The sequence below is a fragment of the Gavia stellata genome, chromosome 1 (assembly GCF_030936135.1).
Source record: "Gavia stellata isolate bGavSte3 chromosome 1, bGavSte3.hap2, whole genome shotgun sequence".
NCBI lineage: Eukaryota > Metazoa > Chordata > Aves > Gaviiformes > Gaviidae > Gavia > Gavia stellata.
Window position 1 is genome coordinate 33,555,214 of NC_082594.1, and position 24,879 is coordinate 33,580,092.

At 40.5% G+C, this 24,879-nt stretch overlaps 1 protein-coding gene across 2 annotated transcripts in view; it reads left to right on the forward strand.

The window, feature by feature from the left end:
• The window catches only part of ENOX1 (ecto-NOX disulfide-thiol exchanger 1), a 374,261-nt gene that overhangs the window by 301,950 nt on the left and 47,432 nt on the right, over positions 1–24,879 (forward strand). For both annotated transcript variants that reach the window (XM_059833157.1, XM_059833238.1), the window contains exon 11: positions 2,551–2,668. In XM_059833157.1, coding sequence (XP_059689140.1) covers positions 2,551–2,668 — 118 coding nt within the window. The remainder of the gene's footprint in view (positions 1–2,550; positions 2,669–24,879) is intronic.

The following is a 24,879-nucleotide window of genomic DNA, read 5'->3' on the forward strand; positions in this document are numbered from 1 at the left end:
TGTCTTTGTTTTCTTTCTTCTTCCTTTTTTTTTTAATATGAGCAACTTACATACACTTGGTTTACCTTCATGTAGTACAGTATGTTGATTGTTACTGTCACAGTACTCTCAATGATTTTTCTCTGTCTCAGAATAAAAACTTTAGAAGGTAAGGTGCACTTATTTAATTATTTTGTAGTACACTTGTAAAATAAGTGTTGTACACTTAGTTTGAGAAACACTAAAGTGCTGTGATATAAATCATTTGGATAACATTTTAAGTGCCCATTAACTAATGCTAAATTACAGTTGAATACCAATGGCACTAAATGTAACATCCACATGAATACCAAATGAATTCTTTATTATCAGTGCTATTATGGTGAATACCAAATGACTTCAAAATAATGGGACACTTAAAATAAAACGTTAGCATAATTTATTGGTACAAACTGTATTTTGCATTTTGTTCACAAATATTTCATATAACTACTGGATAAAGCCTTTATTCAGTTGAAAGTTGGGAAGTTGGGGATTGATGTTTGTCTTATTTTTAGAGAAGTATGAAAAATATGTTTTGCTAGTAGATTATTTCAATTACATTAAGACCATCCCTTCTTAAACTAACTTTCTGTAAAGGGATGTGGTGTGTCATTCATTTGCTGGCTCCTAAATCTTTAATAAACTGTAATGTGTAAGAGTTGGACTTTCCAGAAATGTTAATTCACTACTCATTTTTTTCAAATATTATTGCCTTCTGTTTTTCTAAGAAGAGGACAACAAAAACAATTCAAACATGCAAAGGCTCTCGCTAAACCAATATATTTTAGAAATACCTCGTTTTCAGATGTGAAGTATGATGGAAATGGACCAAATGGCATCTTTTGTTTCAATCATATTTTCTAACCATGATTTTATCTGCTAATTTTGTTTAATTACCTGATCACCTTCCCTTTTTTTCTGAATTTAGGAAAGCTTTGCTAGAAACCCAAACCCAAAACAAACACTCATACACATAGACATTCTCCGTGGAAGATTATTGCCTTTGCTGATAATGTAGACATTGATGCATCAAGGACATTTATCCCCTAAAGAGGGAGTAAATGTAAGCGGATGTCTGCTCATGTATGCAGTACACTTCCCCAGGAAAAAGTGCAGGTGGCCTTTTCCAATAAGGAATTAAGAAATGGCTTGCTAATTTCTTCCAGAGGTGCCTCTGATTGCATGAGACACTAGTTGACAATTTACCTTTTTAATAACTTTTTTAAAATTTGAAATTATTCTTATGTAAAACGCCCACTAATTAGCTTCCTTGCCTTTTCTGGGTTTAATGGACACATATACATTTATCAGAATATTTGAGATCTGCCAATGAACCGAAGGTACAGCTCAAAGGAAACGCCTTCCCTTTTTTCACACAGTCCCTCTCTGACAGCTTATTGTGAGTTGCACAGAGCAGTGGTCCGACTCCTCAATGCTGTCTCCTCCTTCCATGCGACTCTTCCTTGTTTCAAGATTTCAAACCACCTCTTTGGGAATTAAGCTCTTTGTCGGCAGAAAAATTAGCTGTCTGCGGACTGAAAAGGCCTACACTAATCACGGTGCAGCATCCCCGTGTTACACCTGACAGGATTATTAGGACAAAATAGAGTCCTCTCAATCTTCTCAGCGTTGCCATTAAAAAGCCAGCCGCTACACCCGCGCCGGCTTTTCTACCCAGAACAAAGACTGTCTAGACTCCCACAAAGCCCGTGTGCGTGCTGATCATTTACCTAGTGGCATGTGCACGGGCTCCCCGCCTGCCTGCCTGCCCGCCTGCCTGCCCTTGCAGCGGTCGCCCAGAGACTGGGCTGTCCGCGCTGGCACTCGTTTTGGATCAAGATGCAGAGATTTTCAGGACAGCATTATTGGGCTGGGTTTTTTCTATCCGAGCCAATCTGGGCATAGGGACAGAGGGTGAGGTTCCTTTGTCCAGCATTAGGCATCTACAATATAGAGTGCTCTCCACTCCCTTTACCGTCGGCAGAGAGAACTAGGCACTTTTACAGTGTAGTGAATATGACTTTGTTTGCTTAGTTACTTTGTGGATACGAATCACCTTGAAGTGCCTGTTTCTTTGCATTTCTGTGAAAGGTGCCTGAGTAGGAACTAGTTTTACTGGAGGCACCTACACTTGGCTGGATGAATCCTGCCCCAAGTTGCAGAGAAAAGCAAGAATTATCTATGCCTTAAGCAGGCTGACAGTCGCTTTACTGGTCTGCTTTATACACAATTTTAAGTATTATCCCTGCTGTTAAAGCATTCTGCTATGTTTAGTAGAACTAAAGATCACTCGACACGGAGACTCACTTCTCTCTTGTTTTCCCTGAGTGTTACCTTTGATAAAATCCATTCTTTCACAGGAAGAATTCCCAGTGCTACTGTTGTTATAAATATTCATATACAAATAAATATGATTACAATAATAAATTATGTATAATTAAAATCAGAGCAGTATTAAAAACAGCTACTAAATAATACATAATGACTTTATGGAAGTTAATGCTGACAAAAGGTCGTTTTGGGTTTTAGGAGCTCCGAAATGCTCACAGTGAACAGCTCATGGGAATCCGCCGTGAAGAGGAGATGGAAATGTCTGATGATGACAGTGGTGACAATCCCAGTAAAAAGCTGAGAGTAGATGATTCAGGTAAAGTCAAATCCCTCTATAATGTCAAGTATATACAACTGTTGTTTCTTAAAAGCAAACAAAAACTTACATATGAGAAGTGACATATTAATAGCTGATTATATAAGACAGTATCTTATTTTAAACCCCCATAAATTAGTTATTTGAATGATGCAAGTTGTTTCTAGGAGGTGTCTGTCACCTGCTATGATCTACAATGATAAAAAATCTCCAGTTCTGCCCTTGGCTGGAAGCATTATGGTTCTTTAGCATGCTCTCTGAAATCTTGCATAACAGCCCTTCATTTCATGATTGTAACAATGTCTTATTATGATACCAGTTGAAGTTATGTTTTGGTCAGTATTCTCCAAGCCTTACCTTTGTTTTCAACAAATACATAGTTATGTATAAGCTCCCTAACAAATACGCTATACCATTTTAACTGTGTGTTTTGTGGAATTAACTTTTAAGGGTACATATTTCACAATATGGTACTGCATCGATTTGACTCACGTTAGATAGCTATCATGAAAGAAAAAACAAGGGTGCTTGTAATATTTGGAAAGAAAAGCAGCTTTTCTGGCCTTCTGCAAATACTCTGCTATCCAGGGTGGACACTCCAAGAGGTGGCTCGGAAGCTGCCTGAATTACTGACTGGTAACATGATCTGGATGGACCCTTTGCTTGATTTCTTGACGTAGCCAAAGCATGACTTGGAACTACCAGCCAGCAGTGACCTTTAAGGAAGGTAAAGAGGGAGGGAGTAATATGGAAGGAAACTGAGAGTCTGATGATGAGGATAATTTGTATCTAGGCCTTTGCATACAGGCACCATATTAAGAAGGGAAAGAATTTCATCCGTTCAATGGTTTCAAGTTCTTGTATGCCTGCACAGAAGTGTGAATTCAAGCTTACATAGAGACGAGCTCTTTGGCTCCTCCTGTGACAAGATGCTGTGTGAGGTTGAATGACTCCAGAAGTAAAGACTGAAGGAAGGAGTGTCATTCTAGCAAAGAAATTTTTACTACAGCATCTCTCTTGAGGGGACATTAAACGTTTATACTGGAAGAAAAATGGAAAAATAAAACCTGTGAAGGGCAGCCTTAATTCTTGCTTAGCTAATTGTGTGGGTTTTAATTTTCTAGACATCATTAGCAAATGTTTGAGGCTGAGGCAGTGGGTCTCTGCAGACAAATCAGAGCAATCAGAGATTTTTCTGAATGTCTAATCATTTTACCTTGACTGTGTCCACTCTTTTGGAGGGAAGTCACTAGAATTAACAAGAGGAAGGTAGAGCCAGAAATACCCACAGCCTGCACTCCAGAAGAGGAGTAATGACGTTTTGAACTGTCATACTTATCAATTCAGCTAGGTTTAATATATGCATGCTTAGGGCAGAGCTATGCCAGTCGTTCTTTTTGTAACATCACAAATAAGGAAGCGTCTTTGGTTTTCTTCCATGAAAAGGGACATTTCTATCAAATGTTTTGATATTTGAGATTTCTACAGCATTCCATCCCAAACAACTTCAGTTTATTTGTATTGTTATAATGTGGGGAGTTGAGTCCCCTCACTGATAACAGTAGCAAACCCAGTACTGTGTTGCATACTAAATTAAAATTTAGCAACATGAATCCACTTGAGTACTTATTCATCATTGTCCATTGTACCATTCATGCTCCTCTTAATCTTAGTGGAGCTGATCCAGCCTACTGCATACGCAGAGTCATCCAGTTCTAAAATTAATTTTATAGCTTTCTTCTTCCAACATTACACTCTTAACTAAAGCAAGTGCATGTGATTCTTCTGTCATTGACAATAGAGGGAAATTGGAGTTAAACCAAAAAACTTACTGGCTATAAAACATCGGTAAATGAAAAGAAAGTGAGAGAAGGACATTTATTTTTTCATTTTTACTTACAGAGAAGTGATTCTTCCCTCCTTCTTTTAGCATTTTTAAAAAATTATTATTTGTGTTAGCTGTCTTCTCTTTTTCTTTGTTTCTTTTTGAGTATGTCATTCCAGAACCACCTCTTTATCTCGCTGGAGTGCCTATTTGTATTCACAGTAACCTCTGTTCTGCAAAGAATGTCTTTTAAAGAATCTTTTATCACAAAGAAACAATTCTGCACAGTAAGAAAACATTGGCACTTTCTTTATTTTTAACCCCATTTCTTAAAATGTTTGTCTAAATGTTTAACCATGGGAAGGGCAAGGCTTGAATAACACAAAGAAGATACTGTGTCTCTTCAATTCAAGGACAGCATGCACACATAAAGGCTTAAAAGTCTAAATCCAAAAGTGGCTGAAGCAATGAGACATGATGAATTGATTTAGATAGTTCCAGAGTTCTGGACTGCCCATCCTGTCATCCCAGTGGTTTTTTTGTGGACATTATTTTTCAGCCTGCCCTACTTGACAGTGAGAACAAGACTCCTGGGAAGTTACCATCCCCAAAGCTACAACAGGTGACAGAGATTCCCCCAGGCTCCAACACCTGTGTCAGGTCTTTTTTCACTAGTTCACCTAGTTAAATCACCCCTAGTACAAGAAGGCTTAATTAATTCAACAATTTAGAATGGGTCCTAAGACCTCATTCTGTCTTGGTAAAGTGTAGTTTCAGGAGTGTCCCAGTGTAATTTCTTCTGTTAGTCAAGCCTTTTTCATTCAGAACTAACTCCACTTCTGCGAACATCTAGCTAGTATGGTGCTGAGCGTGTCACATTTCCTCACAGCTAGACTGGTTAGAATGAAAACTCTCCTCTAGGATATCTGAAAAGAAACCTATTCATCACCCTGAAAAAAAGAGGGTGGATTCCAGCCCCAACATTTGAAAACACAGTGCAACACATTTAAGCCCTGAGGCTGTGCAAAAGGACTTCAGTGCCTGAATGCTTATCCAGAATTGCTGGACTTCAGGTTTCAAAGGAACGTTACAGTGAGCTGAGGCCCTTGTACACAGTAAGTTCTGGGGATTTGGGGTAGATGATGAAAAATCTGTTACTAAGAATGGTTTGCATTTTTTGTTCAAGTTTTGCAAGATATTAAGTCATGCAAGAGATCAAGTCGCAGTGCATAATTAGAAATCTACTAATAGCCATTTGTTTGGAAAGATTTGAGCTTGCTACTTGTGACAACACAGAACAGCTCCAGAAGGACTTGTTGCAGTGTGTCACTCCATTCTAGACTCAAATCCTCTTCTTTCGTCTGCCAATTGCTCTTCCAGTTTATGAACCTTATTTACTGACATCAGTGACTCAGTGGCAGAGCTGGAATGAGAATGGGGACCGCCAGTCTCCTTGACCTGTCTTCCACCCTCTAGTCCATGTTGCAGGGCTGGGGCACTGCCTCCTGTGCAAAGACCTTCTGTTCCTCCAGGTGTTTTACAGGTCATTCTCCCCAGGCTTAGTTAGTACCCTACTACATCCTGTGCAAGCTAAATCTTCAAGGAAAAGGAAGGCATTGCTACCTGCTTGTTCTTTTGGAGAGTATCTCAAATTGCTGCAAGAACACCCTGAAGATCCCCCTAGGGAAACCAGTAAGTTGGCTGAACTAGCATGCATGCCTAGTTTATAGAAATTCCTCCTGGTTTCACAGACTAAAGGTCATTTGCATTACGGGGAAAGCTGGCAAAATGCTGACCTGAGACTGAGTGAATCTCACCTGTGGTATCAGTTATTCCTTTAGAATGATGTATTTTTTTCCAGAATTCATAGCATCATAGAATCATTTAGGTTAGAAAAAGACCTTTAAGATCATCAAGTCCAACCGTAAACCTAACTCTGCCAAGTCCACCACTAAACCACGTCCCTAAGCGCCTCATCCACACGTCTTTTAAATACCTGCAGGGATGGTGACTCAACCACCTCCCTGGGCAGCCTGTTCCAGTGTCTGACAACCCTTTCAGTGAATTTTTTCCTAATATCCAGCCTGAACCTCCCACGGTGCAACTTGAGGCCATTTCCTCTAGTCCTGTCACTAGTCACTTGGGAGAAGAGACCAACACCCACCTCTCTGCAACCCCCTTTCAGGTAGTTGTAGAGAGCGATGAGGTCTCCCCTCAGCCTCCTCTTCTCCAGACTGAACAACCCCAGCTCCCTCAGCCGCTCCTCATAAGACTTGTGTTCCAGACCCCTCACCAGCTTCATCGACCTTCTCTGGACACGCTCCAGCACCTCAATGTTCTTCTTGTAGTGAGGGGCCCAAAACTGAACACAGGATTCGAGGTGCAGCCTCACCATTGCCGAGTACAAAGGCATGACTGCTTCCCTAGTCCTGCTGGCCACACTATTTCTGATACAAGCCAGGATGCCATTGGCCTTCTTGGCCACCTGGGCACACTGCTGGCTCATATTCAGCCGGGTGTCGACCAACACCCCCAGGTCCTTTTCCGCCGGACAGCTTTCCAGCCACTCGTCCCCAAGCCTGTAGCGTTGCATGGGGTTGTTGTGACCAAAGTGCAGGACCCGGCACTTGGCCTTGTTGAACCTCATACAGTTGGCCTGGGCCCATCGATCGAGCCTGTCCAGATCCCTCTGCAGAGCCTTCCTACCCTCCAGCAGATCAACACTCCCACCCAACTTGGTGTCATCTGCAAACTTACTGAGGGTGCACTCGATCCCCGTGTCCAGATCATTGATAAAGACATTAAACAAGACCAGCCCCAATACCAAGCCCTGGGGAACACCACTTGTCACTGTCTGCCAACTGGATTTAACTCCATTCACCACAACCCTTTGGGCCCGGCCATCCAGCCTGTTTTTTACGCAGCAAAGAGTGTACCCGTCCAAGCCATGAGCAGTCAGTTTCTCCAGGAGAATGCTGTGGGAAATGGTGTCAAAGGCTTTACTAAAGTCCAGGTAGACGACATCCACAGCCTTTCCCCCATCCACTAAGCAGGTCACCTTGTCATAGAAGGAGATCAGGTTGGTCAAGCAGGACCTGCCTTTCATAAACCCATGCTGACTGGGCCTGATCTCCTGCTTGTCCTGTACATGCCACATGATGGCACTCAAGATGATCTGCTCCATAATCTTCCCTGACGCCAAGGTCAGGCTGACAGGCCTGTAGTTCCCCGGATCCTCCTTCCAGCCCTTCTTGAAGATGGGTGTCACATTTGCTAACCTCCAGTCCACTGGGACCTCCCTGGTTAACCAGGACTGCTGGTAGATGATGGAAAGTGCCTTGGTGAGCAATTCCGCCAGCTCCCTCAGTACCCTTGGGTGGATCCCATCTTGCCCCATAGACTTGTGTATGTCTAAGTGGTGTAGCAGGTCACTAACCATTTCCCCTTAGATTGTGGGGGCTTCATTCTGCTCCCCGTTCCTATCTTGCAGCTCAGGGGACTGGGTACCTGGAGAACAACTTTCATAGTAAGACTGAGGCAAAGGCAGCATTAAGTACCTCAGCTGTTTCCTCATCCTTTGTCACTATGTTTCCCCCTGTATCCACTAAAGGTTGAAGAATCTTCTTAACCCTCCTTTTGTTGCTAATGTATTTATAGAAACATTTTTTGTTGTCTTTTACGGCCGTCACAAGGTTAAGTTCTAGTTGGGCTTTGGCCCATGTAATTTTCTCCCTGCAAAACCTCACAACATCCCTGTAGTCCTCCTGAGTTGCCTGCCCCTTCTTCCAAAGGTCATAAACTCTCTTTTTTTTTCCTGAGTTCCATCCAAAGCTCTCTGTTCAGCCAGGCCGGTCTTCTTCCCCACCAGCTCATCTTTCAGCACATGGGGACAGCCTGCTCCCACGCCTTTGACTTCCTTCTTGAAGAATGTCCAGTCTTCCTGGACTCCTTTGCCCTTCAGGACTGCCTCCCAAGGGACTCTGTTCTCCAGGTTCATTCAGCCTTTAAACAGGGATTTTTCTGCAATGTGGATTTTGGAGTTTAAAAGGGACAAGAGGATTGCTGAAGTAAAGCTGGGAGATTGCTAAGAAAAAAATAATAATGATGATTGGCAACTCAGTTAATACATTTGAAAGTGAAGGTGCAGCTACTGAAGCATTAGCTCAGGGGAAAAAAAAGAGATTCAGCGCTGGAGTCTAGAGGATATACGAAAATCTTCAGAACGATCAGGATTTATGGATGCTTCATCTCCCACCTGCTGGCACTGGGAGTAAGGATCCACATGTAAAAGCCTCCAAAGTAATTTTAAGAATTAGTGAAGTGAAGCTGTGTGTTGTAGAAAAGAGCTGAAGTTTGGTTTATGCCTAGAAGGCACCTGTAATTTTACTTTAAGGGGAGGTGGGTTAATCTCTTCCTTTTGCAGTTCTCGGCAACGTGCCATTAATTCTAACAACTCCAACTTCAGCAAGACACTGCAGCTGGCACCACGGAAAAGAAAGAAATGCGCAGTGCTTGCAGAGGGATGTGGGAAGGACAGTCGCATGGTTAAGGCTTTTGAGTGGGATGCCAGAGTCCTGGGCCAAATCCCAGCTCTGCTACATACCCCCTGCCTGGACTAATCAACGAATTTGTGTTATCTCAGTTTCCTACTATCAAATGGAGGCAATGATGCTTCCTTTCGTTCAGCCACTGCTTCTTCTGTCCACATGGATGATAAGCACCTTGGTGTAGGACTTTCTCCAGCTCAACACACTTGCCCAGTCATTGGGTCCCTGGAGCATTTCATCACCATTGTATTACCTGTGATGAAGTAACTTAATAACATCTTAGGGACTGCATGCAAATAATAAATTGCAAATTATGTGGTGCAAGCCCAGTTTGAACATGTAAGATTGGTGCTGCTTTCCAAGTCAGGAAAGACATCCTCTATGGCAGGATTTTCAAACATACCTAATGTAGGTGCCAAACTTAAACATTGCAGCTCTTTCTGTCTTGAACAGTAGCCTGGACCTTTAATGTGCTCCTGAACTGATCTGTCCGGTTTGCCGCATCAGCTAAGTCACTTGCCATAGGAGACAGGCTGAATAGTGGGCAATCCATCCCACAGAGGAGTGTAAGTCCTTGTGAAAGTCAGTATTTGAAAATTGCACGCCGGTGCACACAGCATAAAACAGCCTTTGTGATATTGTTCGTAAGTCTATCTTGAAAGTTGCAAGCCTGGCAAGTCTTCAAGGAAAGCCTGAAACAACACCAAAGTGATCTGTGTGATGCTTATTCATCTTTTCTCTGCAATTCAATCCTCTTTTTGCTTTCTCTAAGGCTTGTGTGAATGCAGAGATACACACGTGGAATGGAAATTGTGTTTTATAGCTGGATTAAACTGGTAGGAAAGCTTTATATAGCTTGTTACAACTTTGAATAGAAATTGCTGAGCCCCATCTGTGCGGAGCTGAGCTTTGCTCTTCCATTTCTTCCAACTGGCCCAGCATCAGGCAGATCTCATGTCAAATCTTCCTCTTCCTTCTGATCCCAGAGATCATTTATTTCTCCCTTCCTTCTTTGTTAGTCTAATCTTTTGTTTTTATGGGAGATTTAGTTCTAAACATAAGTCTGACTTTTTTTTTCTGTCATTACCTCTCCATCCCAGCACCAGATTTTGTGAAAGTGATACTGATATTTAACATGCCTGTAGTTTCCCCTTTTTCCTTTAAAGCACTTGTTGATAAAGGTAACGTAAAATAACAAGTTGTATTTACTTTAGGAATTAATGGGCTAGCATTGCTTTTTTTCTCAAATAAATCAATACCATTTCAAAGCCATCAGGAGCTGGTGTCATAATCAACCCTGCAGTAATCAACATATAAAGGCATATGAAGAGGAAGATAAGCCCTGTTAACAGAAGCTACTAACCAGGTTTTATAAGCAATCTCAAAGAAACGAATGTATTTAAAATCTGAAGCTCTGAATTGTCACCGTTCTGACACGGTCCCCTCTATGGCCGGAGAAGACAGCTGAACAACCCTTTTGAGCTCTCTGAGTGGAGTAACTTCCCTTTGAATTGAAATGCTCTGGACACAGCAGACAATCAGCTTTGCTCCCAGGGACCATCAGGGATGATCACTAGAAAGCAGCACAAGATGATTACTCTCTCTACGCCGAGAAAAGTCTGCTCTAGCGTCTTTCACAGTATGCCAGTTCAGAGCTGTTATCATCAGGCAGTCTCCAATTTTGTGCCTTAAAATGCATTCCATTTTTCCCACAGCTTTTACAAAAATAGGCTGAAATTCAGGAAGCGTGTAGGCAGAGGCCTAATTTTGTGCCCCTGATTTTAAGTCCATTTGGCTCTAATAATGCTTCTTGTGCAGCTGAATTTAGCAGAAATGCCTTGATGAATCAGGGCTGAAGGTAGTTGCCAAGCCTGTCTTCCCTGGGGAATAAAAACAGCCTTTTCCTGTCCCAGGTCCTGGGCCAGTTCCTCTGGATCATACACAGCACAACAGCTTTGGGATGAAGGTGTGTGCTGGTCCTGTGGACACAGCAGTGAAGGGGTTAACCTAACTTTCAATTTTTAGAGGAAACAGATACTTCAAAAGCATTTTTCCTAATATGGGTTTTAGGAGGATGTCCCGTTTACTACAAAACAAGTCTGTTGCGCTTTGATGCTTTTCAACTGCCAGAAATACTATTATCTAGATTACATTTTATCATGTTTTCTGGGTATTTCATACTGATAAGGTTTTATGCAGGATCATTACATATGAGAATAGATTTAATCCTGTTTTTAGTAAGCTTTAAGGACACTGAGGGATTATTTATGTAATAAGATGCAAAGTTGCTATGGAAAATGCTATAGCAACCTAACATCTTCGCAAAACCAAGCAGCCACTTGTGACAGCAATCTAAATTTACATTTATTTTAGTGTCATTTTATTGACATTCTTAGTATCTCATTTTGACAGCATGTTAAAATATGTTTTGCGTTCATGCTAGAACAAAATTAACAGCATGTTGTTGGAATGAAGATGATGCTTATAATTTTTGGAGATAATTTTAGCATATTTCATTTTGTGTAAATAGCATTAAAATGGTAGTGAAAAGAAGTTTGGGTGCATCCCGTCTATTTGTAATAGAGCAAACAATGCACATTGAAAGTAATATTTTACAAGTCAGTGAAAGCTAAACTGTTTTTATTTGCTTTATATCTGAATGAAAATATTTTTAAGAAAGAAATGATTTTGTTATTAGAATTTATTTCAAATCCTATATCTTTTATTATAACTTTCCCAGTTCAGGACACAGGCTATAATTTTTCATTAGGTTTCATAAAGCAGGGCATAATTTCTGAATGCGTGGACTTGCAGTTTGATAGGGAACTGCCCTATTTAAATGGGACTTTTCTAAAACATAGAATAACAGTACACATTGCCCCTTAGGAGGTTAAATAAAAAGGGAAAGAAAAAACAAGCACAAAGTGACAAAACAGTCTGAACTCTGTCCTGTGCTCATTGCAGTTAATAATGAAACTTGCTTTGACTTCTGTGGGAGCAGAAGCAAGCTCTGTATATTGATTTTCTCCATCCCCCTCCATTAAGAATCCTGAAGTGCGGCTGTAACATTGTTGAAATGGGATGTTGGCAGCAAAATCAATAAAAGACAATATTAGAACATATGCTCTTTTCAGCTTCCTCACAATCTGATATAGCTGGTATTAGCATTCTTCTCCAAATTACACTTCATGCTTTCTATAAAGTGAGCTTCTTTATAGTGCCCTCTCCAATATAAAACTTTTGTGCTCTAACTCTCATATTTAGCCTTCAAGAGGATGAGCCCTATTTATAACAGTGAAGATGGTTGATTCTGAACCGAGCATTAAGAACAGATTCCTCCAAGAGTGACTTCAGCCTAAACCCTATTTCTGACCTCCTATGAAAGATCATTTTTATTATTGTTTAAACTAAGCTCTTGATTTTAGGCTTTCTTAATTATGTTGCCTTTCATGCCCTGTTGTTTTTAGAAACCCTTTTCATCCCAGCACATTAGAGAAGCTTGCAGATATTGCTTGAGGTGGAGATTTAGGTACCTTCTTACCCAGCGTTTAATCCAAGTAACATCAGCCATTGCTAAGGTGTCAGAGGAGATAATGATCAGAAAGCAGAGTCTTTTCCAATGTCAGTACAAGCTTCTAAACTCATAATTGCAGGTTTGGGGAGCATCCTTATGTCATGAGACATTCAAGGCTGGCTGCAGTTTCCAAAGCATTAAAAGCTTCCTTTTCAAAGCATGCAGCTTCTTCTTCCTCGTGTGTCCAACTGAGTGGCAGTCTGCGACGTGGTTGCACGCAGGAGTTAAAAACACACCCAGCAGAGCTCATGCTTGAAGCTGGATGGCCACAGAAACTCCCAAAACTACTACTAGTTAGTGATGCTTGTTTACTTTGGTGAATGAATCTTAGATTCAGAGGAGTTTCATGATATCCTGCTCTTCGGTTTTGGCTTAAAGACCGTCTCAAGAAAATAAGCTTGTTACTAATGACACACATCCATAGTATAGCATTTTTGTGACCAATGTATTGAAGAATTTGGTTCATAAAGTTGAAAGCCAAGTGGATTCAAAGCTGCTTGGAGGTGAGTGATCTTCTTTTAGTCTTATTTGGTTTTAGGTTCATGCCAGAGAGAAAACAAATAACAGTCCTCTAGGATGTGGAAAGACAGAGTGGAGAACTAGATACTATACCAAACCCATACCATTTTATTCCACTTCTCCACTAATTCCAGCATGTTACTCCTTGAACACCAGCATACAGAACTCTAAAGGAGGAAAATTTGTTTCTTCTGTGTTAAAAGAAATGTGATTTGGTTTGTTGGGTTTTTTAAATTAGGAGTTCTAATTGCTTCTTTTTTTTTTTGCCTTTCAATGGGCAAAATAGTTTGCAACCTTTCTGTTTATTTATTCAGCCCCCCGCATATCTGATGCATAGCAAGTTTCACCAGGTGCAAGAACTGTGCCAAGCATGTCTTAACAGCACTTGTATCCAGTGATTGCTGAGCTGCTTCTACTACTGCCAAGTGCCCACCTCACATGTCAACAAGGGATCTCTCTGAAGAGATTTGGGTGGTTGCTAGTCCACAACACCAGTTTCTTCATTGCTTCTTTGTCATGTGTCAGATATAGACTGTCTTCCCTCTTAAATTTGTCTGCGCTCTGGAGACAAGTGAGCACTTTTAACAGTCGAGGAAGAACACGATAAAGAGTAATAGCTCTCCCCATGTTGTTCTATTATCAGATAGTCATCTGTCTCATCATGTTTTCTTGATAGGTTTTGAGATGCCTGTGCTGTTAGACCTTGATCCCACAAGCTACTGCCTGCTGCTCGGAGTGTTTGCACTCACCTTCTGCTCAACACCCACAGATACAAAGTCCTAAGCAGTGGCTTACCCAGAAAGTCTGGTACAAGGAGTATTTCAGTTACCTCTTCAAAGTTGCACACTTTTTGCAAATTTCAATAAATTGTCTGTTTCTGAAAGGACTGGAAGTACCACTAAGCTCTGTAGCAAGTTTGCAACACATTTTATTTTTCAGTAGCTGAGAAATACCTACTAAAAATGTTAAATTGTGGAGAAGAACAGTGGCCTCTATTTGTAGATAATGAATATGCTGAAGGCAGGATGGAGGGGAGAAAAGGAGGTTTTGGCTTGGAGATACAGCTCTTCTGGACACCATTCCATTCACATAAGGGATAAATGGCTCAAGAAATGCTGTCTCTGAATGTGGGAGTCAAGAAATTACAAGCTTCATGTGATCATTTGCTTATGCCTTCTAAAGGGGTAAAAACATACTCCCATGTTTAAGATCCATTTTTGTCTAAGGCCAAAGTGACTGAGCAAGTATTTCATTATTATACACAATTTTAAAAGAAAAATTAGCTCAGCCCTCCAATCCAGTACAAGGTCAGAGAGACAGCTGGATAAATGCTCTCCTGCAATTTAAGGTGCAATAGAATTTTATGCAAAGGTGGTTTATCCTCACATTTATAGAAAGCACTTTACATTTACGAACAAAATTTGCCTATTATAAATCAGAACAATTCAAACCACCACAGTCACTTAAAACACTCAGATCAGTCCTTTCTTCCCTAATGGGTGTGACAAATTGAGGGATTCACGTGCACACTGTTAAGTTTGTTTCCAAGTAGCAATGACAGTTTCTTCGTATTTATAAGTCCTACAGATTATTTTTTTTTTCAATGTGTTGCAGCGGTGCTGGGCCTGAATGCAATTCCTAGTTCAAATGCCAACAGCAGCAATGCAGCCGTGAGTCTTCTAAAGGCCAGTGTATATTGTTAAATTCTGAATAAAAATATAGCAATAACTTTGACTCCTAAGAAGTAACCATGACTAATCCACCTATACAGAGGTTTACCTATACACAGTAATGTTTGAATATCCTAAGTAATCTATGTATCACATGTACAGACATACACATAATCCATTTATGCAATGCATGTAAGATTAACATAATATATATGAGACACTGAGCATTCATCAGCATCTTTCGTGCTATGCAGAGTTCAAATATCTGTACCCTCAGTTGCAAAGCACCATTAATACAAGCAGCGTTTTTCCATTACTGATGTGGGAGAGGATCATCAATGCCACTTGGCATCTCCCCAATAACCAGCACTTTTCTTGCCTGAGTGAACGTACTCCTTCCCCCTTGAGACTAAAATGTCCTCTGTTCATTTTTAGCGCTATAGGAATACAGTCATTTTTTAAATATCATTGATTAGAGGAAAAAGTCACTTCTTCGCTGTCATCTTTAAAGCACAGTCTCTGTAAGCTGTAACAGTTCTATTTCTCAATTAGGAAAAAAAAAGCAGAACCTCTAAAAGAGATTCAGTACTTGATTAATTATATTTAACTGAGGCAGCAGTTATTGGTAAATCTAAAGCATAAGTATCTGAAAAATTCACCTCATCACAAACCAAATACTCTAATAAGCAGTGAGAAGGAGTGATTTTTATGGAATTTTGGAAATATCTGATAACTGCTACTATTTTTGCTCAAAGTTATACCCCAACATTTTCGTACGATGGCTTGCTTCCTGTGCCCCTAGTTCAAGAGGAGAACCAAGCAGGAAAGGCAACACAACAACCAACCCAACAGTCCACCCATCACAGTTGTCTGTGCAGAGCTAACTCTTACCCCTCTTGTCTTCCCTTATGCATATGCCAAGTCAGTTGGGCTTGGTACGTGTCATGGGTGGCGGTAGAAGAAATGAAACGCAAAAAGGAGAGGAGAAAAGGGCCCTTTGCTTTAAAGAGATTAAGTAGCAACTGTCAAAATATCATTTACGAGCTATGTGGATTCCTGTTCTCCAAAGAGGTGTTGTCAAGTAAAATAGACCTAAAATGTGACAGGCTTTGATATTATTGTAACAAGGTGGTCTCTTCCTAATTCTAAATATGCATTTCAGTGATGTGATACGACATCTTTGTAGGAAAAGTCCAAAACACTTAATGCTGCAATTTAGCTGGGACAGAACTGGGTAAGAGGGGTCTGGAGAACGTACTGCAAAATAAGTATGAGTGAGGGAAGAGAAAAACATCTGGAAATGTCAGGCAAGTGGGAATTACAAGTGAGCAAAGAGATGGACTCATACGTTTGGAGCTGAAGGAGGAAGTGAACTGAATAGAACCAGTACAGAGGTGAAAGAGAGGAAGGTACAAAGAGAGGGGTAGAAAGATTGGCTTAAAGTGGGAGATTAGCCTTCTGTCTTTTGAGCCCTTTAGAGAAAGTTGGTTCACTCTTCAGTTGGGTTTTCTGCAGTCATGAGGTCTCGCTCAATGATCCCAAACTGAGCTCCTGAGCCAATGAGCACTTATAAGACTGTAGTAAGTAATCTGCATTTTATTCATAGGGCTGTCTAAAACAGTGAGATTAAATTACCTTGTTAGTGTTTTTAATTAAAAGTCAGAGTTTGTGAAAGCATGGTGGAATACAGAGAGCCAGTACTGATCCACAGTCTAGAAAGTTTGGAAGCCACTAGTCTAGAAACTTAAAGCAGAGGTTTTCAGCTAATGATCTCTCTAGGGCTTTAAATAAAATGTCAGATATCGTGAGACTCATCATAACACCACAGAAGCTGGCAGCACTGCTCTCTGGAGCATTCTTGGTCCGCTGCAGAGCTAGCATTTGCATGCTAGTTTTTGTTATTAAGCCCAGATGGACTGTAATCTGCCCTTCCTTTCCCTACACCTTCTTTGCTATTTGCAAAGAGATACGCTTTATTGCACAAGAAATAATAAGCCTTCATAAATTACTGGTGAGCCACATGTGTAGTAAACCTAGAAAAGAACAGTGCTATTGCTGAAGTCTGCTGAGCAGGAAAAAGTTTTGTAAACTGAGAAAATCTCTCTTCAGAGAAATGCTTTGGTTTCTCAAATGTTGCATCTGCCTGTACTGGATAGGATGGATAAAATTGCAGTTAAATGATGGTGCAACTTTTCTTTTTTCTTTTTTTCTTTTTTTTTCCTTCTTTTCTTTTTTGGCAGCATCCTTCCATTTACTAATTGTTCGCCAGCAAGTTTTATGTGAATAGGAAGCCTGAAAATAATTCTCATGAGTATTCAGTTTGAACATCTGGTATCATCATAAATGTAACTGGTATAATGAGCTTCTCTGCATTGAACATAGGCTGCATGGTGAGGAAAAGAGTTTGAAGCGACTGCACCTGAATAAAGCAGGTTCTGTAAAAGAGTAAAACTCCCTTGCAGTGTGTGGGCCCTGACTCCCACTAAAGTTAATGACAATAACCCCTCCTCATATGGAATAATTAGTGCCCTTAGAGCTTAAATTTGCAGGTACTGAGGCATTCAAATGAAGTGTGCCTAACATTAGAAAAAATGTAGGAATTTCTTCATTGTTTGGTTACATTATGTCTGAGGGGGAAAGAAAAAAATTGTTCATGGCTAGGTTAGCTTGCCATTGCCCCAAATTATTTATTTTTATGCCATCCTAATTCTGTTTTCAGAGTTTATTCAGGCTAGTTAGCTAGCTGCTTTCAAACTTTAACCACAGGTTTTTTTTAAAAAAGCCGAGTGACATAGTCTATTTTTGTGGAAACGTGGGAGAACAATGGAAGAGGCATTTATTAAAGAATGCAGTATAGGAATAATACTGCTTTTATCTGCTGATATGAGACGTATTTCCATGCACCCGTCATTGACATCTGGGCACTATTTATGCTGGTGATCAGGTATTTAGTAACTGTCCATAAAGAAAATGAAGTGTCCTCTAGGAACTCAAGGTTATGGATCAAAACCACTTTAGATACCAGAGGACTCAGGAGCCTGACATTGTAAAGTGGGCTGAGAAGGTGCCACAAAGTGACCAAGGTGTCTCTTCCAGAAAGCTTCTTGGAGATACCATCAGAGTCACTCTTCCAAATGCCTTTGAACTGTACACAGAGCACGTGTAACTAAAACTTGCTCTCAGAGCTCAGTTTTTATGGTAGGGTTTACGAAAGTCAGGTGTGAGACAAGTGGATCTATGCCTAGGCAGTTACAGATAATAACGTACTCCACTCATTCTGCCAGGACCTGACAGGTAGTGGAGAATACAGAGAGAGGGTCAGCTTTGACAGTTTGTGGTGGAGACATAGGTTAAAGCTTCTCTAGTTGCTCAGTGTGTGTCCCCACCTTAGAGGCCAACCAGCTTTCTGTCTGCAATGAGGGCCATGTCTTCCTTCCCACCACCTTGCAGACCTCCTGCAAACCTGACCTTCCCACCCACCTCAATGTGTGGATCACTCACTGACATCACCTCACACACTCCCTGCCACTGAGTGACCACAATGGGATGCTCAGACTGCAGCACAAAATTTAATTTCCTTTGGGCTGGAACACTAAGTAGAACCTTATAAGGCAAAAATGAATGAGGCTCCAGTGGTCCCATCTGGTGTATGAAACTGAAAGTTTTTTCCTTCAAGGCAGCCCCAGTCTGAGCTTCGCCATTTCCTGACACATGCCAGCATGCACACACCAGTGTATCCTCTAATAGTTTTGTGTTCAACATGAAACTGGGCCCATTACTCACTTTTGAACTCTTCCTCTTTATACCCAGTAACTGTTAAAAATGCCACCTTTCTTGTGCTGCCACCAGGAGTCCTTCCACACTTCCTTTTCTGTTCCTTCACATGCTGAACTGAGGTCCAAAATCTTCTTCTGTTCCACCTAGCTCTTCCTAGAATCTGACCTCTGCCTTTATTCTGTCAAAATTCATACCCAAACCTTGTGACGTCATGTTTGACTTCCAGGAGTTCCTTTTCTTCGGCCCTCACTTGAGCCCTTTCTCAAGATAACACACATCTCCTAAGACCATCCATGTCATACTTCTGCTAAGACCATCTTCCTTATGAATGACAAATGTTATTATTGTATAATTTATCCCATTTTCTGCAGCATCAAGACATAACTTATGCCCTTCCAGATCCTTCAGAAACGTTTTTCCTTGCTGATTTTCCCCTGGTTGTACTGCTTCACAGTTCACCTATTTGAAAAACAAGCAAGCTAGCTAGAGGCCAAGGATAACTTTTATTGTTTGTATTTATAGTTGTGAACTTTGTGTCCTTATTTCTCTTGTCTCACATTTGTTCAGTCCCTCAAGCTGAAAACTCTTCGAAGAAGTCGCTGTGTCTTGCAAGATGGCTTTTTTTGACATTGTAAATGCTCTCCAATGGGAGTGATGCAAAAAATTACCATAATAACAGCCATCATTTTGACAGTTTTTGGTGCTTTTGTTGATGTTATCAAAAGGAGCATTAGATAATTTTAAACCTGATTTTCAAGTCAAGAAATTAGGATAATGGCATTAGTAGAACTCAGATGGCAGGGAAGTTCAGGAATATGCTCTTCATCTATTTTCATCATTGGCTAAAGTTCCGAAACCCTAAGAAATTCTGCTAAAGAGGCTAGAACCAAAGTTCTGAAGACAGAAAAATACACACAGATGTTGTCAGTTTTATGATCTATTTCTATACAAGTATAGAAGAATCTATAGAAAAAAAATCTATAGAAAAAGTTCTGCTAGGAGGACCTAAGGGAAGTCTGTGCTCTTGAATTTACAAGAGGGTTTTCTGTTATTATTGTTAGTGTTGGCTCAGTTGCTATTTCACTTGCTATTTCCAGATTGCATCAGACTCTTGAGATAAGCTACTGCCTATGCATTTCAACTTGGAGTGTCCCCAGTATACAAAGTAGTAGTCTGCCATTAATGTTAACTGTAATGTTATTAGGGCATAATCTAACAGAAATGCACAGCCCAGGAGTGCATTAGTATAACTGGTAGAAAATTTTGAATTCACCCTCATTTCCTCAATAAATAGATACATTCAGAGATTCACAGAATCACAGAATCACAGAATCACTAAGGTTGGAAAAGACCTGTAAGATCATCAAGTCCAACCATCAACTAACACCACCATGCCCATTAAACCATGTCCCACAATGCCACTTCCACACGTTCCTTGAACACCTCCAGTGATGATGACTCCACCACCTCCCTGGGCAGTCTGTTCCAATGCTTCACCACTCTCTCAGTAAAGAAAGTTTTCCTAATATCCAGCCTGAACCTCCCACGGTGCAACTTGAGGCCATTTCCTCTTGTCCTGTCACTAGTCACTTGGGAGAAGAGACCAACACCCACCTCTCTGCAACCTCCTTTCAGGTAATTGCAGAGAGCCATAAGGTCTCCCCTCAGCCTCCTCTTCTCCAGACTGAACAACCCCAGCTCCCTCAGCCGCTCCTCACAAGACTTGTGCTCCAGACCCCTCACCAGCTTCGTCGCCTTTCTCTGGACACGCTCCAGCACCTCAATGTCCTTCTTGTAGTGAGGGGCCCAAAACTGAACACAGGATTCGAGGTGCGGCCTCACCAGAGCCAAGTACAGGGGCACGATCACCTCCCTACTCCTGCTGGCCACACCATTTCTGATACAGGCCAGGATGCCATTGGCCTTCTTGGCCACCTGGGCACACTGCCGGCTCATCTTCAGATGGCTGTTGACCAAAACCCCCAGGTCCTTTTCTGCAGGGCAGCTTTCCAGCCACTCGTCCCCAAGCCTGTAGCGTTGCATGGGGTTGTTGTGACCAAAGTGCAGGACCCGGCACTTGGCCTTGTTGAACCTCATACAGTTGGCCTGGGCCCATCGATCCAGCCTGTCCAGATCCCTCTGCAGAGCCTTCCTACCCTCAAGGAGATCAACACTCCCGGCCCAACTTGGTGTTCACTTTATTTCCTGGCCACAGTGACATGATGTGAGTCATAAAATACTACAATTACCCTGTATCACTTGTGAAGACTTACTCTACGTTGGCTCCAGGGGGCATTATTGTGTATTAAGTTAAATGTAATCACAGAGTACTAGCTAAAAGTAAAAGGTACAGATCAATACTACTCATAAAGAAAGCACGCTCTTAACTATCCAAGGTAAATGCCCTAAAAAAATAAAGTTAATTGTTTGTTTCTTCTGAGACATCAGTCAATGAGTATATCCTTAGACTTCAATGGATTTCTGATCAGCCAGTCACTTCTTGTTTTAAAAAGAGTGTCTTTTTTGCTTTGGGTCTAGCCTGGGTTCACTACAGGGAGTCTATTTTGCCACTGAGGCTGTTGCTAAATGTATATAGCACTTCTGCCTCAGCACAAGGAAATCACACTAACCTCTTAGATGTCCTCAAAATATCAATGTGAAGGTTTCCGTCACTTACATACGTCTAATCTTCCTCCAGCCATTTCTCTGAGACTGGCAGCTATCATTTTGCATCCATGAGTGAAAATGCTGTAACGCATATATTGAGCTGGTTTCCAGCTGTGTTTGTTTAGGTAGGGATATTTTCTTCTGCTTGCAGCATGGGAAGCTATTTGAGATTCTTGTTGGAGTTTTCTTTTGATCTAGCTTCCATGCATATAGTTCTTCTGTAAATGCTTTCAGAATTCATTGTCTTTTTATCCATGCTTTTTAGCATGTCTCAGAGAGGGATTCTGTAGATGAGTATCTGAACTACCAAACTTAAAATGGCATGAGAAGTTGCACTGAGATGAGCTGAGTAAACATTTTTTTTTTCAACAAAAATTATATTAATTAGCTTTGTCAATTAAGGCACAGCAAACATCTCTGTAAAAATTTGAAAAATATTTATGTTTTAAAATGCAGATTCCCTTTCCCCAAAAAAATCTCCTCTGATTTTAATTTAGTATTCATTGAAGTGCCTTTTTTAATATATATAATATAATTATATATAAGCCTGGAGAAGAGGAGGCTGAGGGGGGACCTTATCGCTCTCTACAGTTACCTGAAAGGAGGTTGCAGAGAGGTGGGTGTTGGTCTTTTCTCCCAAGTGACTAGTGACAGGACAAGAGGAAATGGCCTCAAGTTGCACCGTGGGAGGTTCAGGCTGGATATTAGGAAAACTTTCTTTACTGAGAGAGTGGTGAAGCATTGGAACAGGCTGCCCAGGGAGGTGGTGGAGTCATCATCACTGGAGGTGTTCAAGGAACGTGTGGAAGTGGCAGTGTGGGACATGGTTTAGTGGGCATGGTGGTGTTAGTTGATGGTTGGACTTGATGATCTTACAGGTCTTTTCCAACCTTAGTGATTCTGTGATTCTGTGAAATATAATTAAAAATATATGACGTGTTTTATATCTAATAGATATTTTGTTTGGAATCAAAAGAGACATTGGTCTGAATCCAGGATCCAGTTCACTAAAATATAAACATCTTAAAATTATAGTTATGTTAGGTCAACATAAAGAATGTTTCTGACTTTGTTTAAAAGAGTTACCCAGTGCTGAATGAGCTGAAGCCCCTGGAGTCCACCAGATGTCTTTCTTTGACTTACTCTCCTTTTCTGCTAACCACTCTATCTGCCCATGTTAGGAACTGACTATTTGTAGCTTTAAATTAAATAGCAAAAGAACTATGTGTATTTAATGCCATGTCATTTGTGCGCTCTTATCTATAATTAATTCATTTAAAAGCTTGTGACAATTTACTATTCTGTTACACTGCTGCTATATGTGTTGCATCTCCTTATTTAAGGACATATTTATACCTCGGACTCCATCTTTAATTGCTTGCTATGAATGGCAAGGAAGATCACCAGAGTGTCTAATAATGTTGATAAGAAATTGTACACCTCTGGGAATCCTGCCTAATGTCACAAACTTATCTCTGCTGTATTCTTATTTTCTCACTTTAGGTTGTTTGGGATATTTCCATTTTGTCTTAAAATAGATTGTTACCTCTTCCAAATACAGCCTTTGTCTTCCAGTGTCTGCAATCTAGAATAACAGGGCACCCATCCTTGAATGGGACTTCTTAGTAATACTGTAATGAAATTATTGTCATATAGGTTTTAATACAGTATACTAAAAATAATTTCAAAATAATAAAATAAAATAATGGCATTCAGAGGTACAACTCAGAATTTTTTAGCAGTGAAAAAACTGTATTATATTTCTAAAGGAAAAATGGGTGGTTACCTTCACTGCTCATATAGAATGTGACTTGCTCCATTTGGATGAGTTATTTTTTGAACCTTAATAGTTTCATCACCTACACATTACTTACTTTTGCAATATGTTGTAGCCCTTCCCATTTCCCCTAATTTGCTGCCCCTGTAGCAGACTTCACTTGCTGTCCCCAGCCCCACTCAGTAGCCTGAACTCACCCAGGAGGACAAAAGGAGAAGTTCTCCAACTGGGCTGTAGTGTGACTCAGGAAATACATGACAGCAGCTTTTCCAGGTAGGGCAGCCTGAACCTTGGCTGAATCTGGGTCCTAACCCACATTTCAGTGGGGGTGGTGATGAACAAGTATGTAGGCCTTACGCCCTCCACTTATACAGCAGCTATCAGAAGGTTTTTAAGAGCGGGATTAGGCAACAGACAGCAGATGAATTACTGCTCCCAAGCCACCATAAAAACTTGAGTATGCCCATGAGGGTCTCCTTTCGTGCTCTCAGAGAGCAGAAGAATAGGCAGTTTCTGGCTGGAATTGAGTATTGCATTTAAAAAAAACGTTGGTTTTTTTTTGTTTTGTTTTGTTTTTTAATTTAGGGAGAGTCTAATTGGTATGAGTAAGAGAATACAAATGACAGAGAAACTTTTTACCAAGGCCTGTAGTGACAGGACAAGGGGCAATGGTATTAAACTGAAAGAGGGTAGGTTTAGGTTGGACATAAGGAAGAAATTTTTTACAATGAGGATGGTGAGGTACTGGCACAGGTTGCCCAGAGAATTTGTGGATGCCTCATCACTGGAAGTGTTCAAGGTCATGTTGGATGGGGTTTTGATCAACCTGATCTAGTGACCGATGTCCCTGCCCATGGCAGGGGGGTGGGGTTGGACCAGATGATCACTAAGGGCCCTTTCTAACCCAAACCATTTAATTTTGACTTGAGTTTTTGTTAGACTGAGGTTTTTATTTGCTTGGCCTTTTTCTTTTTTCTTTTAGCATAGCTTGTTGGCTCTTATAAAAAAAAAAAAGTATTTAATCCTCTTATTTGCCCATTGGACTCATCATTGCAATTTCTTGAGGGTAAATTTTGTCATGGAAGGATGATTACATGCTTTTTGGAACAATTTAATTTGATGTAACAATACTGTAACTGTTGCTAAATCTTCCAGAGAGATTCTGTAGAATATCCAAATTAAGCGCAATAACCAATCCATGTCTGTATTTGAATAGTAGTTAACTGTACTTTATTTTGGATAATGCATTTGTACTATTTTAAAATTAGTAAAAATTATTTGAGAAAAAGGTAGATTTGTCCTACCAAAGATAAAACATTTTTATTGGTAATGAAATATTGTGACATTCTATTTAAGTGCTGATATAATTTCACGAACCTGTTTAATCATGTTATCATGGGGAACAGGGGACTCTTTATCTGCGGAAGGTCTAGTCAAGAGAGGCCTAACATTAAATGGAGTTAATATACAATTTCCTATAATTTGGAGTTTAACCATATTGCTATTGTAGGTGGGCAAGAAAGAATTCTGTGATACCAAGCCTGAAATCATTTAATCAGGAATGTAAATCAGTTATGTGCTTCAGTTACCAAATGTTGATAGAATTGGCTATGGTAGATTGTTGTTTTTTAATTACAGCTGCTCTGTAATGTTGTTGTATTACCAGGTTCCAAGAAGGAAAATAGTATAGTATGGCAGTTTGCTATGCCAAATGACCACTGCTACTGCCAAGTATAAATATTACCCGGAGTGGGTTCTTCTATAGGATGATAACCACATCCCTAAAGTAATGAATGCCACACTTCTCTATATGTATTTATGTTTGGATAATTTATTTAAATAATGTTCCTAGTAC